Source organism: Scatophagus argus, chromosome 4 (assembly GCF_020382885.2).
Source record: "Scatophagus argus isolate fScaArg1 chromosome 4, fScaArg1.pri, whole genome shotgun sequence".
Lineage (NCBI taxonomy): Eukaryota > Metazoa > Chordata > Actinopteri > Scatophagidae > Scatophagus > Scatophagus argus.
The window spans coordinates 6,111,856-6,129,934 of NC_058496.1; the positions used below are offsets into that span (position 1 = coordinate 6,111,856).

At 41.6% G+C, this 18,079-nt stretch overlaps 1 protein-coding gene across 6 annotated transcripts in view; it reads right to left on the minus strand.

Annotated features, from left to right (window-relative positions):
- trpm3 (transient receptor potential cation channel, subfamily M, member 3) overlaps nt 1-18,079 on the minus strand; it is a 130,275-nt gene that overhangs the window by 15,793 nt on the left and 96,403 nt on the right. For 3 of the 6 annotated variants that reach the window (XM_046387109.1, XM_046387105.1, XM_046387110.1), the window contains exons 11-19: nt 14,631-14,731; nt 13,672-13,806; nt 13,367-13,417; nt 9,616-9,651; nt 9,293-9,433; nt 6,878-6,907; nt 4,824-5,116; nt 3,265-3,493; nt 719-922 (exon numbers count right to left, since the gene is read on the minus strand). In XM_046387109.1, coding sequence (XP_046243065.1) covers nt 719-922; nt 3,265-3,493; nt 4,824-5,116; nt 6,878-6,907; nt 9,293-9,433; nt 9,616-9,651; nt 13,367-13,417; nt 13,672-13,806; nt 14,631-14,731 — 1,220 coding nt within the window. The remainder of the gene's footprint in view (nt 1-718; nt 923-3,264; nt 3,494-4,823; nt 5,117-6,877; nt 6,908-9,292; nt 9,434-9,615; nt 9,652-13,366; nt 13,418-13,671; nt 13,807-14,630; nt 14,732-18,079) is intronic. The other 3 variants (XM_046387107.1, XM_046387106.1, XM_046387108.1) reach the window with 3 other exon arrangements.

Sequence of the window (18,079 nt, forward strand, 5' to 3'; positions counted from 1 at the left end):
ACAGACTCTGCATGATTTAAGCTCTGCAGCAGCAGGCGGACACGGTTATATAATGCAAAAGCCTGGGCCTCCCATGCTCAGCAGCCGACATGCTGAGTGGTATGCTGCAGCAAGCCACCATCATGATGGGAGAGAGTGAGGGGCAGCAATCGGCCAGCATACAGTACTGTACCTCAATCAGAACTGAGCTCGGAGAGACAGAGAGAAAAAGAGAGGAAGAGCTCGAGAAAGGGAGGAAGCGGAAGGTAAAAGAAACTAAAGAAATAAAAGAACCAGAGAAAAAGAGAGAGAGAGCTGTGCAGAGAACAAGAAGGACCAAAGGAGAAGCAGAGAGAAACAGAGAGGGAGATAGATGGAAGAAGAAACATACACGAGGGAACCCACAAGCGGCGACAGACTGAGACGCTACAACTCCAAGACCATGTGTTTGCTGAGACGACGAGAAACAGGAAAGGCCGATTTGCCTGGAAGGACCCAGTTGGCCAGAATAGAGGAACAAGTAAGTGTGTGTGCGTATGTGTGTTCATATCGACATCTCACTGCGGACAGACACAACGCTGTGTCAATCTGGTCCACAAAAGATATTTACAAAGGACACAGAATCTGGCCTATGTGTTCACTGATCAGGTTTACAATCTCAACAAAGTGTGTCTATATTGTCTAAAGTTTGAATATGTGTATAAGTTCTGAGATGCGGGGCTGAGGTGGGTTCTCTCACCACGGAGTTGTACTGCGTCTCACAGTAAGATCTTACTGTGAACTCCATGTCTTCCTCCTCCTTCTCCTTGACCGGTTTCTCAGGCTCCTCCTCCTCCTTCTCCTGCAGGTAGGCCTCCTGATCCTGGGGCATGTAGGACATCTCATCCTTGTTCTTGAACTCCAGGCTCAGGATGGACGGTGGCAGAAGCAGGCCTAAGATTACCTGGGTGATGATGAAGACAGGAAGGGGATACGGAGGTGGAGGAGGAATGTTAGGGAAAAGAAGCAGAAGTGACAGATGTGATAAAGATGGATAGTTTCACAAGCAGTGTTTTGGAAACTAGTACACAGAGGATCAGGAACAAAAGAAGCTTCACGATCGAGCTGCGACATGCACAGGTGAAACCCACTCGAACACCTCACCATCACGCCTGCACGTGGCTGAATGACAAAGACTTGGTATTTACAGCCACCAAGGTGAGGGTTCTCACTGAGGCAGTCAATTACAAAAGCGTTAGTCCAGACAGAAAGCACAGAGTGCTGCTTTAGGATGGAACACCTGCAGCTGGTAAAGCAGGCAGGCGTACTGCAAACATTTCAGATACAAACCAGTTAAACAGGAAGAGCAAGAGTGAAGCTGTTACTACAGTGGGCAGGCAAGGAACAAAGGAAAGAGAAGATGGAGAGCAGTGTAAGCTTCTTATCCCAGGAAACATCTGTCTTTAACTAATTGAAGAGTGGAACCTTTTTTAATCGCACTGACTGCTGGATCAAAAGTGAGCTGAAATGTAATCAATTTAACTTTACTTTGCATTAATTTCTGATCAGTTTCTGGCACGAAAATGTAGACAATTCATGTTATAATTTAATAACAAAACTGTCGGTGGAGTCTGATGACTTGACAAAATGAGTGAATACATGAAAGAATAGTTTCAGGGTGACAGAATGGAGGTGGCGGCCACTGAGAAATCCAATTATAAGGACAGCGCAGAAAGTGATGTCTCAGCTTCTCATGTCAAGGGGTCGAAAGCCAAGACGTCAATAGTTTGCCAGACTTATTGATGTGTGGAGAAATCAATGTACTAATCTTTGCAATTCATAGTCCGCTTGCAGCCTCCAGAAACCATATACTGATGTGAGTGTTGAAGGGCGGAAGCTGAATGCCCTCACAACTGTAGCAACTCAAAAATGTGCACGCATATTATTTTGACAACATCTTGACAGTGTTATTTGCTGTATATCATGAACTCCTGGCGGCAGCGAATCTTGTTTGTTCCACTTGTGGTTTCTTTTCTGTCTTTCTGCTTCAATGAGCTTGCTTTAGCAATGCCCTCTCTCTCTCTCTCTCTCTCCCTCCCTCCCTCCTGCAAAGGCCATACCATACTTAAAGCACTTGCAGTCTGCTGCTTTCTGAGAATCCAGCCGGCCAGACCCATCATCCTGTCTCACTCCGTGTCTGAACGAGTGTGAACCCAGCCATCCTTTCAGCAACTCCCAGGGCAACACTTCATTATAAATAACTCTAACCTCTCTGATCTGAGCAGCTGCCTCCTATCACCTTACCACCAGACGTCTGGAAAACCCACATGAGCAAGAACTGCTCAAACCTCGACCACCGGTCTTAAATGAAGCCTCTCCCCTTGACTCAGAAGGATGTTCACCGCATAAGTCTCGATATAAAATATGTGGGGCACCATTTTAAGGTTTCTAAGTAATTAAGGTCAGGTTTTCTGTTTCCTCTGGCTTTGTGAGTTTATACTAATGAAGCTGGACCACGAGGGCCACCTCGCGATTAGATTTGTCTCAACTCTAGTTATATGATATAACTGTACACAGACCGACTCTGCTGCATCAGGAGGCAGGCCAGACGAGTTCTGGGCTCCCACAAACTATAATATAAAGTACTTTAACTGTCAGTAGTGACCTGTTTGTTTTTCACAGTCCACTGCTCTCCACATTATTAGGACCAGGTCACCACGGCCAAACCACAGGTTTAACTATCCAGACTTAAACGCTCCCAGCTTTAGCTTGTTAATTCCTCATGACTAGAACTTTGGATATAAACTTCTGCGACTGTACAGTGAGGGTCAAATGTATTCGACAAACACAGACACACACCGTATGGTCGATGGGTAACTTGAAGTGAAAGTAAACTAAAATAAACTGATGTGCAAAGCAAGCAATGACAACATTGTTTTTAAGTGAATAAGCTTCTTATATTTCATCACATCCAAACAAACTTGTGATTTTTAAAATTACATTTTCAATGGAAAGGCTATCAACAATTCTCTCTGCTTCACATCTCTGTATCACATCTGGCAGCTGTCATGTATATATGTAACCACTCTCCACTTAGCGCAGCCACAGGAGTGATTTGGACCACGTCGATGGTAGTTTCTCAGAGAGGTGAGCCCGTTTCCAACTACTTTCCCTGCCCAGCTTAGCTCAGGCAGTCTGACGGGATTCACCCAAAGGCTGGAGTCACAATGAAGTGCACATTTTGTAATGTAAGTACGTTTTTCTTGACTCACAGGTTATCCCAAACATCTGTCCCGCTTCTACTACCTTCAGGCCTGAGTTCTTGCGCATACGCAGGCGTCCCATCCACATGTCGGTCAGCAGCATCTGACTGCAGGTGTGAGCGATGAAGTCTCTGTGCTTGGCTGCTACCGCCAGCTGCAGGCAGGTGGCGTTGCTCCAGTTCTTCAGCTCGTACGTCAGCAGCTTCATGGCCATCTGCTCGTCCTGTTTATAGGACTGGTCTAGGAGTTCCACTGCCAGCTGGCCAAACTCTCTGGGAAATTGTATGCAGGGCGTATACAGGCAGACAGAGACATGAAAAGACACAGTAATATGCTTTGTCCAAACATGTAAAAATCTAATTAAATTGGTCAAGGAATCAACGACCATCTAATCAGTTTCTGAAGGAGATTAAATTTGCATACAAACACTTCGCACATGAACGTAGCTCACACGGATGGTCAAGGCCTTACATGACCAGCATATCTAATTTCTTTATTAGATGAACACACACATACAGCAAAGGGAGACAAAATTCTCACTGGTAATTATGTCTGTATTTTTTTTTCAAGGAGAAATGTTCCAGTTTATCATGTATGTATACTGCATGCTGAACAGGAAATGCTGTTTTCCAATTTCAAAGTTATGATTAGAGAACAGCACCACTAATATGAAATATTCCTTTGAGAAGTGAAGCCATACTATGAAAACAATAAAAGACAATAAAAGCATAAATCAATACTCTGGGATCAAGTTTCAGTCTAATTTCAGCCTCCTGCCCCCCCCACACACACACACACACATATGCTAACAAATTATGGCACAATATTGCACACTACACTTAAAAGCAATCTGTTCTGTGTAGCTGAATGTGTATAACAAGGCTCCAATACTGCTGCAGTTTGGATGATTTATAAAACAAGGGCTCACAATGTCATAGATGCACAGCACTTTCAGATGAATAAGTTTTTGTTTCTATAGGGGCTGGCACACACACACAAGCACTAACAAACACAGCAACCATAGATTACATAAAAGATTACATGAAGATATAAAAATGTTATATAGTTAAATGAGTCTTCGAAGGAAGCCGGCCAAACTCTCTGTGGAGAGTGAACACATAATATGCCAGCTCTAAGGCTGTTCTTTGAAGCCATGTGTAAGTGTGCGTGTGGGGACGTGGGATTGGCGTGGCTGTGTTGCATTTGTAGTATCTGAAAAATTTCCCCCTAATTAACAGTCGTTTCCATCGCCAGCATTTCCATCTCTTGGTGATTACCTTCATCCCAAATGCTTATGCTTAACTAACGATGATGCACATTATTAGATTTCCTTATCTATGTCGCTTTCATCCCGTGGGAGCCTCGAGTAGCCTGAAACAGGTCAGTTTCAGACTACGGTTTGTGTGTGTATCCGCCCATATGTGCTGTGGACGCAGACGTTCCTGTCTAGACTCGCCACTCAATTTTGCATTAATCATTTAGTGCAGAAGCATTTCTACAACATAAGTCTCGCACTGGATTGCAGAATCATGCTATATTGAAATATCATGTTTAAAGTGTGTGTGTGTGTTTGTGTGTGTGTACATAATTCTTGTAACCCACCTGGAGTTGTGGTTCAGTTCCTGGGAGATGTCATCCACCATGTCGTTCTCGGAGGCTTCGTGTGCCATGGCCTTACAAAGCTTACATGCTACCAAGGCCTTGGCCATGGCTTCCTCGCCATGCTGCCAGAAGAACAGCGCCATCTTCTGACGTTTCATAAGCACAGCCCACACCATAAGCTCATGGAAGGGGAATGGGAAGTGGTTGATTTCGGGGTCGTCCAAATCGATGTCCACCTCCTCCTCTCGTTTACGTGTCGTCTTCTGGCGGCCTCTGCGGATGGGCATGTCATCCTGGTTGGGATCCATAACAAGTGAGTGGGGTGGAAAGACAGAGACAGCTATATATATAGACATATTGTTATTATTGTTATTATTATTATTATGGTTTGCTCATTTTTTTGGTTTTTTTGCTTGTGTAAAAGCACTTGACTGTACTACATGTCATCAGTTAGAAATTGTGAGTGCATTTATGGGTGCATTTAAGTGATTTCTTTCCTTTGTTGTGTTGACTTATATTTGTAATACACCAAAATCAATCAACCAATCAGTCAATCAATCAATCAATCAATCTTGCTGTCACTTGTTTAATGGGTGACATTTATTACCATAAAAACAGCACAACAGTACCACGTTATAATCTTCAGGTTTACGAATATACGAAATCAAAACATTTAAATAGAAAATAAAAGTGAAACTAAAGAATCTGAATCATACCCATCACTTTATCTGTGAAGGACTGACTGTGTTTGGAGGGGTCATGCTGCAGAGCGAAGATTTTCATAATGTATTTTCTAAAAGTGCTCACCCTCCATATAATGAAAGTTAGCTGAATGCAGAGGCAAAATCAGACTTTGGAGGACACGGGTGGAAGGACAAAGTGCTACACACAAAACACACAGAAGAGGCTTGATCTCATACATGTTTCAATAAAATCCTCTGAGAGGATTTCACTTTTTTCTCTCTTTTAATGCTTGTCCTTTAATTTTGAGTGAAGAAATAACTCCAGAACAGGTGAAGTCCTCACTGTCTCTGGAGAGACTGACACTGCCAGTTAATGTTTAAATGGCATGGCAGCAGAGTGGCATTGATTTCCAATAATTTCTCATTTTAAGAATTGAGCATTAATGACAGCTGATCAATGACAGAGATGCGAGAAATGGCATTCGGTGGTTGCAGAATTGCTGCTTGCTTTGTGACAGATTACCTGGATGTAAAAAGATATTGATACTGGCATGGCAGTAAATCACTCAGCAATACTAAGCACTGACATGTCATTTATATTGAGTAAGAATAGGTTTGTGATTTTATTGAGATTTAGACATGATTTCAGCATTGTAAATTTTTATCTTTTAAAATCAGTAAATTTATGTGCTTCATGGCCAGGTTGCCAGGTTACATACTGAAAGATAAACTGGACAAAAAGAGAGCAAGACATAAAGACTTAAACAGGCACAAACAAAGGGAGGACACACACCGAGAGGAAGACGGATTTCAAACAGGCAGACTCACAAAGGAATGGACAGTCATGCACGTTAGATATAAATACCTCAGAGAAAACTGTGGACACATGCTGTGATAAAAGCTTTATAATGTGTACAGCATGGATGTATGTGAGTACACAAAGCATGTATCATGTAATCCCATCTGTTATGACCTATTCTGTTAAATTTAACTGGACTGCTCTGACATGTACACGAGTTACTGTTCGAAGTCAATTATGTAGACATGTTTTTTTCATTTCATAAATCTGTAAACTGAAAATAACTCATAATATACAAGTTAGTGTGAAATGTATTAATAACTGTATTTGACACCAAGCCTGCAACTGGCTCAAAAGCGTATACAGATTGCCAGCAAAAGGAATTAAATATGCCTCCAAATTCTTCTGAAAAACTGTGAGGCACGCGGCTCACTTTTAAGGACTTTTTTGCTGAAGAGATTCTGTGGTCTTACTATACACTCAACACGTGTGTGAGAGAGAAGTGCTTTAGACAAGAGAGGGGAACAGTGAAGGAATGACTGAATAACAACCTCGATGAGATCAACACTCACCTCCATCCCCAGCAGTTTCAGGGCTTTGGGCTAGAAAAGCAACAAAAACATAAACAAACAGAACAAGACCTTGTCGGATGTATTTTATAGAGTAATATACTCTATAAGCACAGCACAGCGTGGACTGACAGGCAGACAGACTCACTCACATGCAACCAGAAATATCCTTTAATGTGTTAAGTCATTCACTTTCAGTTTAATGCATTAAACGTCAACTACAATGACGGGTAGCATTTTGTGCTGGTGTGATTGACAGTATACTACACATGCAGCAACAATCTTTTGCGGTTGGGTGTTTGCATGTATTAAAACAGAGTATTTGTGCGTTTGGTACAGTACTGTGTATCTGTATTAAAGCAGGGCATGTATGAATTATGCATTCATGAGCCATCATCTGAGTTGGTAAAAATAGCTCAGGTCTCCTGTGGGGATTTTGATATCTGCATCTATTTCGAGGCTTTGTTCTTAGTTAACATGTGTTTGTGTGTGTGCGTGTGTGTGCGCACACGTGAAAATGTGATCCCTCGCTTATTGCATCGTGAATATCACAGTAAAATTGGATCTGACTGACACTCGGTCGCTCTCTCTCTTCCTCTCTCATTTTGCCTCTTTGCTTCGTCTCTGCCCTGTTTCTTTGCTTTAGCTTTATCTGCGTCTTTTCAGCTGCTTTGTTGCTGCCATGGCAGACATACAATGAGATAAACAGGCATATGAGGACTCAAACTCTCTCTCTCTCTCTCTCTCTCTCTCACACACACACACACACACACACACACACACACACACAGTATAAACACAAAGGTACACAATCAAGCAGAAATATGGTGCTTCAGACACGGCTGTGTGTATGTCTATTTCCATCACACCTGTGGCGGTGCTAAAGGAACAGTTAATCTCAAAATCATAAGTACGTATTTTTTCTCTTTCCTGTAGTGCTATTTATTCATTTAGATTATTTAGATGCAAGTTTTGGAAACATAGACCATAGAGATGTCTGCCTTCTCTAGAATATAATGGAACTGGATGGCCCTTTGCATCCAGCCCTCAAAGTGCCCAAATAAAAAAAAATGCAGTAGTAAAAGTTAACAGTAATGTCTCTTTTCATAACTCAAGACAATCCACAGACCTTGTTATGAGCAGTCTCATGTAGGAACTTTATATCACACAATAACGCCAATCATGCTACCACGCATCGACTCGAGCCTCTTGTTCATGAGTAGATGTACACTTTCCAAATTGCCTTTGAGTTTTTCAACACCACAGGTCAAGTGCCACCTAGTTCCATTATACTGGAGAGAAAGCAAACATCCCTACAGCAGATATCTTCAAAACTTAGCAACTCACACCATAACAATCTAGATGGATACACATCACTACAGTTAAGTGAAAAAAAATTAGTATTTCTGAGATGGAGAATGAGAGAATTACAAAAACAGGACAAGAACATAGACCATATAATGTGCAATATGTGTGGTTTGTAGTACACAACCAGGAAACACTATAGCACATGATTTCAATCATCAGTTTTTCCACTTTGACTGAAGGTACGCTAATCAGTGAGATGGGTTTCTGTAGTGTTTACTTAACTATGTACTGTATACCATTGGCGTTATGATGGCACATGATGAAGACCCCCCTGCTATAGATGGATGATTTGCCGCATTAAGCTAATAATAGTGTGTGTGGTCTCTACCTGATGTGGAAATGAAGAATAACAGGAGGACAACTCTTATGTTTGACCTCTGCTGATGAACACCACACTGACTGTAGGAGACTGTGATTTGCATGAAATCAGTCGTGTGTTTTTGTGGCGGGTGTTTGTTTGGGCTGTCAGACACGGAGATTCCATCCTAGTAGCTAGAAGCTGAGCCTTGAAGACAAACTGCTCAGGGCTCCTAGATTAGCCAATCAAAATAGCAGTCAGCTGATTTCCATTTATTGACAGGAAAAAAGATTTCTGTCCTGCCATTTCAGTCAAACATTTTCCCAATTTTTCTAAACTTTCTCTTATCAACAAAGGAAAAATCTGAATCCAAATGCAGTGCAGAAACAACACACAATACAGTGTCTTCTAAGTCAGTTCTGTCAAGCTAGCTCCAGCACTTGCTATGGTCTCAACTAATAACATTTATATGTACATGCAAATTTATTACTTGCATCAGCAGGTGAAGTTTGCCCTTGAATACACAATACCTAATTAACATTTTATTAAAACAAAAAAATTTACTAGATTATTCATCTTGGCCTTATCAGGGCTAATCTGATCACAAGGCTCATTTTGCTGATATTGATATATTTACATATATATATGTTTATTATATATATTTGATTAGTAGCATTAAAAATTTCCAGACGTTACATGTTCAAGTGCATTAAATTGTGGGACGCTAATGCAGGTGAGAATCATTCACTCACCCTCTTGGGTCCAAAGAGGTTGTGGTATAGCGTTCTGAATCTCTTTCTTGTGTAGTTACATCGATACGCCCCGCCCATGAGGTATTCAATGACCAGACCAATGTCAATGAGGCTGATGCGGTAGTCCGGGGGCAGGTTTCCCTAGAAAACCAGACAGTGTTAACAGGCAAGAACTCATGCCAGCTGATTAATAATGGAGGGTAAACAAGAGGGAAACAAAGAGTATAAAACAAATCACACAGTCATATACACCCACTTCACAAAAATCCATATCAGACTGTTTTTTTTTTGGCTATGAAAGAAAACGTGATTATCGGATTCACCTTGAAGTAGATCCAACTGAACCCTGGATATTCTCGCTTGGAAAGAACACACAATGTCAGTGAGTAAACATCACGATAAGCAAGAGCAGGGGAAACGAGATACAGAGAAGCTCTCAGGCACAATCTCTCTTCCAGCCTCTTACATAAATCGTAAACTCAATCAGACTGTGGTTCAGCTCATGTTTTTGTATTCTGAATTCTTTAAAACTATGCCGATCTTTGTTTGAATCTGGAGCCATTCCTCCCATCTTCTAATCAGCTGAACCAAACACTGCTAAGAGTTTCCGGTTTCAGATAGTAAACCAGAGCCCCAAGCTGTAACATGTGCTCTTCCTGAGGGGCAGAAAACGAGGAGAGAATGAAAACTAAGGTGCAGTACGATTCACAGAGAGAACGTACTGTCTGAGGACAGTTACACAGGATATAAAAAAAATTGAATGATTTATCATAATTTGCATTTAGGAAAGTAATAAGATCTTCTCAGTGAGGTTCAATGTAGTCTTGGAAAGAGGAAAATAAAGAGAAAGTGGTGATGTCTCATTAGCCTGGAAGAGAGGGGCAATAGCATGACAGATAGCTATTAATGCTGGAGGAGATAATCAGTAATGAAACAGAAGTCCTTTCACGTGAGAATTAAAACCGTATCAACACTTGCTGCTCCTCATCGTGCCCTCAGCATCAACCCCAGATCCTGCAGTCATTATCCTGACCCCCACTGTTCCTTTGAGCTACACAAATTACTTTACGTATCTCTACGCCTTCCATGATGCCATCCCCACTCCTCTGCACTCCGAGCCCAGGGGACTGAAGATGGTATCAGAGAAAGTGTAGAGACATATCAGGATATCAGTCTGGATTTACAACAGATCATAGCACAAACTCCGCTGCTGCCCTTGTCTTGAATGATACCGTGCCCACTGTGCAATCAGATGCGCCATGTAGCTCTGTCAGAGGCTTTTGACATGGTTGATCACGTCACACTCCCAAAGAGATGATCAGATAGTGGCATGGACACTCTGAGGTGGTTTAGCAGCTACAGGTGGTTTCAGACAGACAGCAGTGTACAAAAGTGGGCGATGTTAAATCTGAGCTTCTTCTATGACTAAAGGCGTTGCACAGGGTTCCATCTTAGGGACGCTATTATTCATAATCTTATTGATGATGTTCATAAATAAATGCAATTTACTTTTTTATGCAGATAATACTGTCTTCTACAGCAAACTCTATTCAGTCATCCACTGATAATCTGCAGCTCTCATTTAATACTTTACTGCTACTTTAATACTTAACCTTAAGCTTGTTTTAAAGGCAGATTAAACAAAGTTTACGTTTTACTCAAGTCCTCATTATAAATACTCTACTTAAATTTTATACTAGAGTTTGTAGAGAAGGACATGCAGCGAATTGAATCTGGGTCACTGCGGAGGACACTGCGCATTGGGTTCACACTCTGCCAGGTGAGCTACCAGGCCACTGATATTTCATTTACTTATTTTTACTCTCACCTGATGTGACGACAGTGAACAGGTCATGGTATGTACGTTTAAGTCCAGAGGGTGGACATTTTGATTCGGGCTTGTAAATGAGATCTCGATCACACCGTGACTTCCTGATTTAATAAAGCGTACATAGAAAGAAATAGATAACAGATAGTACAAATTCTCTCCATACTACTCATCCCTAACCCGTCCTTACATCCAAAGATTCAATTTCACTGGTTGTAAATCCTGGCAAACCCCTGCAGGCCAACTAAAACATTTTGAAGAACAGAGAGCCACAGATACTGCTCGTCTTTTCATACATCTGCTGTTCAAAGTGAGCACACAAAGCTTCACCTCCACATGATACGGATATATATAGTTCAAACGCACCAGTCAGCGGTCAGCCGGGCCCTCTTTTAATTCCCTGTGGTGTTTTAAGCTCAAGCTAATCACTGTTTGTTTACACCTTGTGTGAATACACCCTGAGAGCTTTGAGCGCTGCAGTTTTTAATGGGGAAGCTGCTCTCCTGAAAGTTTCTCTTTACTGCCTCCATACATCATAGCCAGACATTCACTGCAAGTTTAAAAGCTGCTTTTTTTATTTTTTTATTTTTTTTTTATTTTATTATAACATAGTATAATGAAACTGAAAGGTATGATAGAATATAAGCACACAAAAACTGTTCCCTAACCCAGTCATCATGTCATGCAATCCAGATAGTGAGCTTATTGCCAAGAACACAAATCAACCATGACTCTGTTCCATTCATACTTTTAATTACCAAAAACTGAGAGGTAAAACCGCTTGGTTACATCTGGATTTTCTCCAAACCGTTTCTGATATTCAAGACTCAGGGCACAAGGTGTATTGCTACCAACCTCCATAAAACTGCATTGTTCATTTGCGCTGTAGGAAAACCAATTTCTGCTTTGACAGCTGCAGTCCACCAGCGAATCTGACAGTTCCTGTTTTATGACTCAGTTTCAACACAATCTAACAAAAAGGTCCAGGCTGAACCTGAGAGCAACCTTCACCTACCGCTGTTAGCACAGCAGCTACATCTTAAAATCCAAATAAGACCTTTTGATTGCTACATGTAACAATACAACCAAATAATCTAGAGAGACGAATGCGAAAGAAAGAAAACAGCAATGACATGGTGGCTAACTATACCTGAGGGATAGCAGTTAAATCTAATTAGCATCACACTATGATACAACAGTGACACACGAACACTCAACTATCACACACAGCTCGGCAAAAAAGGAGATGGGGGGTGTTATGCCATGCACTACAGTGTTTGTTCTGCATGTTTGTGAAGTGGCACGGTGAGGTGTTGCTGAATACAAACTACATATTCTCTCTGCACCAACTTGAGATCAGAGTGGTGTTTAAAGACAGAGAGGAGGTAAAGGAGGAGTGATTACAATATCGAGCCTCTTCAGGGACTCCTAGATGAGCATACAGCATTACCGTAATCATCAACACTTTAATTAATGAACACTGTTAAATGCTAATGGTGACCTGTCCATTACCTCTCAAGAGTGGGATCGCTCCTAATTGGCGTGCAGGCATGTACTGACTGTAAAATTCTATTTTTTTATCGCAGTAATCATCAAGGTGGAGATATGCAGCAAAAATAATGAACGCTGCAAAGTGCTGACAGTTTTTGGCTTAAGCGCAGCTCCAACTTGTTCTACATGATGATTCCACCATTCCATCGTATGTGAGGGAACCAGATGATTCTGGATATCAGTAAGAATACACTTTATAGTGTTGTTAGTCACCCGAATAAAAAAATAAATGGATAAATTGAAGCCGTTTACTGAGTTCCTCCTCCTCAGCCTCACAGATGTTCTACTGCGGACCCAGTCTGCTCAAACTCTGTGGATAAAGCAATGTTTAATACATGCAGTGTTTGTTTACCATGGCAGTGTGTGCCTGAGAGAAAGAACAGAGTAAATTGCTGAAAAATCATGAGAGGGATGCGAGTCGTGAATAGCTCTACAAAGCCGCTGCAGCCCGCAACTCCAGCTGAAAGAGAAAAGCCGGCCTCTATTCGCAGTTAACAGCAAGTAGGGCTACCAAAATGTAGACACAAAAATTGATGCAAACAGAGTAACAGCACAAACCGCAAAAAAAAAAATAAAAGAGCAACTTAAAGTCTATGTAGTCAAACATCTTCTTTAATATGCACATTCAAGCCAACATTCCCCTACAATGTGCCTGAACAGCCACAGAGCTAAAAGGACGCCAGCGAGGCTCATACCTTTTTGACATCTCTGACAAGGTGGTAAAGCGTGTTGGATGGTCCATGTCTCTGTTGAAAAAACAAACACAAAACATAGGGGCATTATTACCAGTACTGACAGCATCTGAAGTCCCTCAGAAAAAAAATTATCCTGCCTGCTAGACTGTTTGACTAGCTGCACCATATTTTTTTCGTGCAAATGCTCTTTCAATCAACATTTTACCTTGAAACTCACTGCAGTAACTATTTGCCAAAAGAGGCTGCTGCCTGGCGTGTTGTGGAGAGGTAATTTAACTTCTGTTATTGATGTGATTTGTTGTTACCGTGTTGTAGAGCTCCTCCAGTCTGGACAGCGTGAGGAAACGATGCATGCTGACTCCATTTTCAATCAGCAACTTCACAAAGTCCACTCTGTCCAGAACTAAGGCATCCAGCATCGCCTGTTCCAGGGAACCAACCTGAAGTGCACAGGATGGGAAATACAAACTATAAACTACGTAGAAGCACTGCATGGAAATAAAGTTTAAACTCATACTACACACTCATATTTATTTTTTCTTTTCTTTTCTGTTATACAGTTCCCATCCAAACTAAAGTGAGTTAAAATGAAATACTTCAGACATTTTAAGACAGCTTCGAATTACACAGTTTGAAAACTGCAGGGAATGCTGACAATGAATGATAATGAATATTGATTATCAACCACTAGCCAGCTGCTGAACCTTTCACCCTCGACTGATCCTGAGCTGTTTTCTGCATTCAGATTTCCTTTTTGAAGCTTCAAGTTATCATCTTTCTCTTTTTGATTACTTTTACAGACAGCTACTCTGTAGCTCAGGAGGTCGATCGGGTTGTCTGCTAATCCCAGGGTTGTCGGTTTGGTCCCCACCTCCTCCTGTCCACATGTCAAAGTGTCCCCGGAGAAGACACTGAACCCCAAATTGCTCCTGACGGCAGTAGCTTGCTCACATTTTGTGTGTGTGTAAATGAGTGGCAAAAATCTTATAAAGCATTTTGGATAAAAGCGCTATATGAATATAGCCTGTAAGCTGCATTTCTCATATAAGATACTGGATATTTGAAGACTATAAACAAATATCAGGTACAATTCAAGACTGAATGCCAAAGTCATTATGTGTTAAAAACACATTTTTAGGCAGTGCAGTACTTCTTCTTCGTTATTCTCAGTGACAATGCACAAAGAACAAACAAGGCCTGTAAATACAGTCAATATTTCTGCTACAGCAGGGATACTCCTGTTTGTAGTCCTAATGATTCTTACAGGCCACTGCTGTCCGTAGATGAAGATCTGACTGCGGGCGATGTCCACTCTGTTCCACGCCAGAGCCAAACTCAGCTGGTCAGGAGCTGAAGCGTTGGCACCTGAGAGAGGACACAAACGAGTCGGGAGACAATGTCATATTTCTGGAAAAACACAGATACACACAACATACCAGTTTGTTGTAGTCGTTTAGTTATTAGATCTACTTTGCTTTGTTAATGCTAGTAATGTTCAGTCTTGACTGCGAGGTTGCTGTCACAGAACCTGGCTGTCATGGTTCTAACAGGTTTCAGTCTTTTAAATGAAGGGAGGAAGTGAAAAAGATGGTTAGCAGAGTGTCTTGGAGAAAGTTGTGACCTCTTTTCGGTAGTCTTTGTGCCGACTAACAGCCGATACCTCCCTTTATTGAGGGCTGAGATCTTCTTTTGTGAGTTGCACAGGCTTCATCTGACTTCAGGCTTTGTGGAAATTTGCTTTGCTTTACAATGTTTCCTTTTTCTGTGTGTCTGTAGAGAAGAAGATGTCTTCCCATTGACAAGAATGACAGCTTGGTTTCTGATGTATCACTTATTTTAACGCTCCACCTCATCCCTGCATAATAACTGGAATCCAACTGTGTTCCTTTGATCTGCTGTGTCAGTGAAACATCATTTACAGTGCTTGGGTCCTCAGGTAACATGGGTGAACCTTAATTAGTGGAGGAAAAAGTACACATATGTACATATACACACAGGACAAAAAAAACCATTAAAACTGAAAGCAAAAGATGAAAAAAGTGGCAGATCTGATTTGCATCCTATAAAACTGGATAAAGTAGAGGAAATGATAAAAACAACCTGTTTACAAGATTCAAGGGCACACTGACAAATATGGATGAAATGAAAGTATTGGATGGCATTGCTTTGATAGCTTTGCTGTGTGTCATTGCTGTTTGGTAAAGGACAGAATGGTGGATGTAATTCTGCTGCGATACTTGCAATGCAGTACTGGTTTGTTTGTTTTCCTTTAAAAGCTTTCATGCATTTCCTGTAAAATTAAGACGGACAACATGAGAGGCAGGCTGCAGTACAGGACTTAAACCCTGCATCCAGATTCAATATTCTGACTATTAGTTATTGTATGCTATTAGAAGTGGTTGATTGACAGCTGAGCCCTGCTGGTGTACAGGCACCCTGCCCAAACCACAGCACACCACCCGATCACTACTGCGCAGACTCTGGGATATTTTGGCTTCATGTTTGTACAGGAGGAAGAAGTAGAGACATCTCGTCCATGTTTACATAAGTAAATGATTTTAGCTGTCAACTGTTATTATTTCTTGGGTTTTAGGATCATCTTAGCCTAAAGATAGTCATAAAATGGAGCCCAGGTAGGTGTAGTAATCATTTCTACTGTATTCTATTACTTTAAGAGATGCTGTTGTGAATAGATCTTAAACAGTTCATTTCATATTCAGGTGCAACATTAAATGAAACGGGGGCAGAGGGCAACTGTGAAATCAAAGCTCACTACTTCACTGTAAATATGCTACCAAAAAAAAAGCATTTGTAGCTGCTCATCGTTGTAGTGAGTGTTGACCAGTGAGATCTAACATAAAACCGCAGCCCGCTGTTTTACATCAATAATTTACCAGAGCACTGGGGGGATGTGGCCAGAATGAGAAAGATAAAGCAACAATTAATCTCAGCCTTCAGAGAAATCCGGAATAGCATAAAGTAAAACAATAATCCCTTGTGTGTAATTTTGAACAAGCAGCTCCGTCTCGTCACTTTGCACAGCTCTCTCTCTCCATCTTAAAGGTTTTTACAGCATTACCGGAGCTAAATGTTCAGAGAGAGCTCTGCTAATAAGAGCTTTAGTGAAGATATGTGTCTATGAAAAGGCAGGATGGCCTTGCTTTATCAAAGGCCCGTGGGTTCACTTTGTCTGCCTGCAGGGAGGTTGAACTGCAGCCAGCTGATTTTATGGACCCAATCTTCAGGATATTGACTACCTCAGACAGCAGACCATCAATTACTCTGAACTACCCTCTGTTACACCATGTGTCTGTAGCAGCGGTTTCCTTCCTGCTCTCTCTGAGCCCACTTCTCCACATCTCACTCTCTTTCGCTCACACACTCAATACTCATCCTCGTGCTCTGTTCCCCCTTCACCTTGTACTCCTGAATGCTCTGCCTTGTTGAGCTTCAGGCTGCAGCTTAGTTCTTTAGCGAAGGAGTCTAATCCAGTGTTTTAAAAAGCTCTCGGGCAGGATGTGACTGATTTCGTTTCACGCTAAAAGCCTTAACGCGTCTCATTCACTCAGCCCGCAGAATGAGACTTGCATATAAAATGACCCTCGTGCTGTTTATCATAAAGCATTATTTTTGTTGCCCCTTTTCTCAGTGTTCCCCACTCCCCAATCCTTTCACTTCTCTGATCCGTTCCTTTTCATTTCCTTTTACGCATTTCGTCTTCTCTTTTCTTTGATGTCACTTCACTCCCTTCACTCGTTTATCTACATGCCACTTCGATCACAACGTGAAATGAACAGAAAAGGGCCGAACAGAAATGAAAGATAGGTTAACAGATGGAGTCGACAGAATAAATGCGTGAGACATGTATACGTAGGCAAAGCAATGGGGCAAGAGAGCATGAGTCTCAGATAAAGACAGAGATCAGGGAGTGAAGCATGTGCCAGAGAAATCGTACATCTCGACTCTACACATAAATTATGTAAAACACGTTTCCCTTCCACTCGCGCCCTCTCCAAACTCACTAGTGGTTCTCTCTGTGGAATGAAATGTTTCTCTGAGGAACAATTCCTGAGACAGTCAATCATATGCTCTGAATTGCTGAGCAGTCCCGCAGGACTCCTGTTTGTACGTGTGCACGGGTGTGTACCTTCTGTGTTGTTCACATGTATAGGTGTGTGTTAGAGAGAGGGAGCATGCGTGCAAACTCCATCGGGCCTGGTTAGCGTCGCATTCCTTGAAGAGGCAGGAGCAAAAAATGATCAATACAAGCTACTGAACAACCAATCGAAAGTATGGATCTGTGAATCCTCTGTGTGTATGTGTGTGTGTGTGTGTGTGTGTGTAGAGCTCTGAAGTGTGAAATAGGGTAGAGGATGGGGAACAATGGTGGTTAGGTTTAATTGCTATGTCTGCACTTGACAAATTTTCAATTTTGTAATCCAATTTGGTCCAATTCATTGGCCTTATTTGTAATTGCATAACAATTTGTTACAGAGACTGCGGCTTCTGCTAACTGTATATCTTACTGTGGCATGCCTTGTCTGTGCTGCTGTTATTGCGCTGATTGAATATTCTACATGTTTGCAATGTGATATTTGGAAAGGGAAATCTAGAGCCAAACGGCCTTTAAATCACCTCTTGCTTGTGTGTAGCTACGGCTGTGTAGCGTAACCTGTACAGATGCGACACTGTAAGCTTCAGCGTAACTCTGAG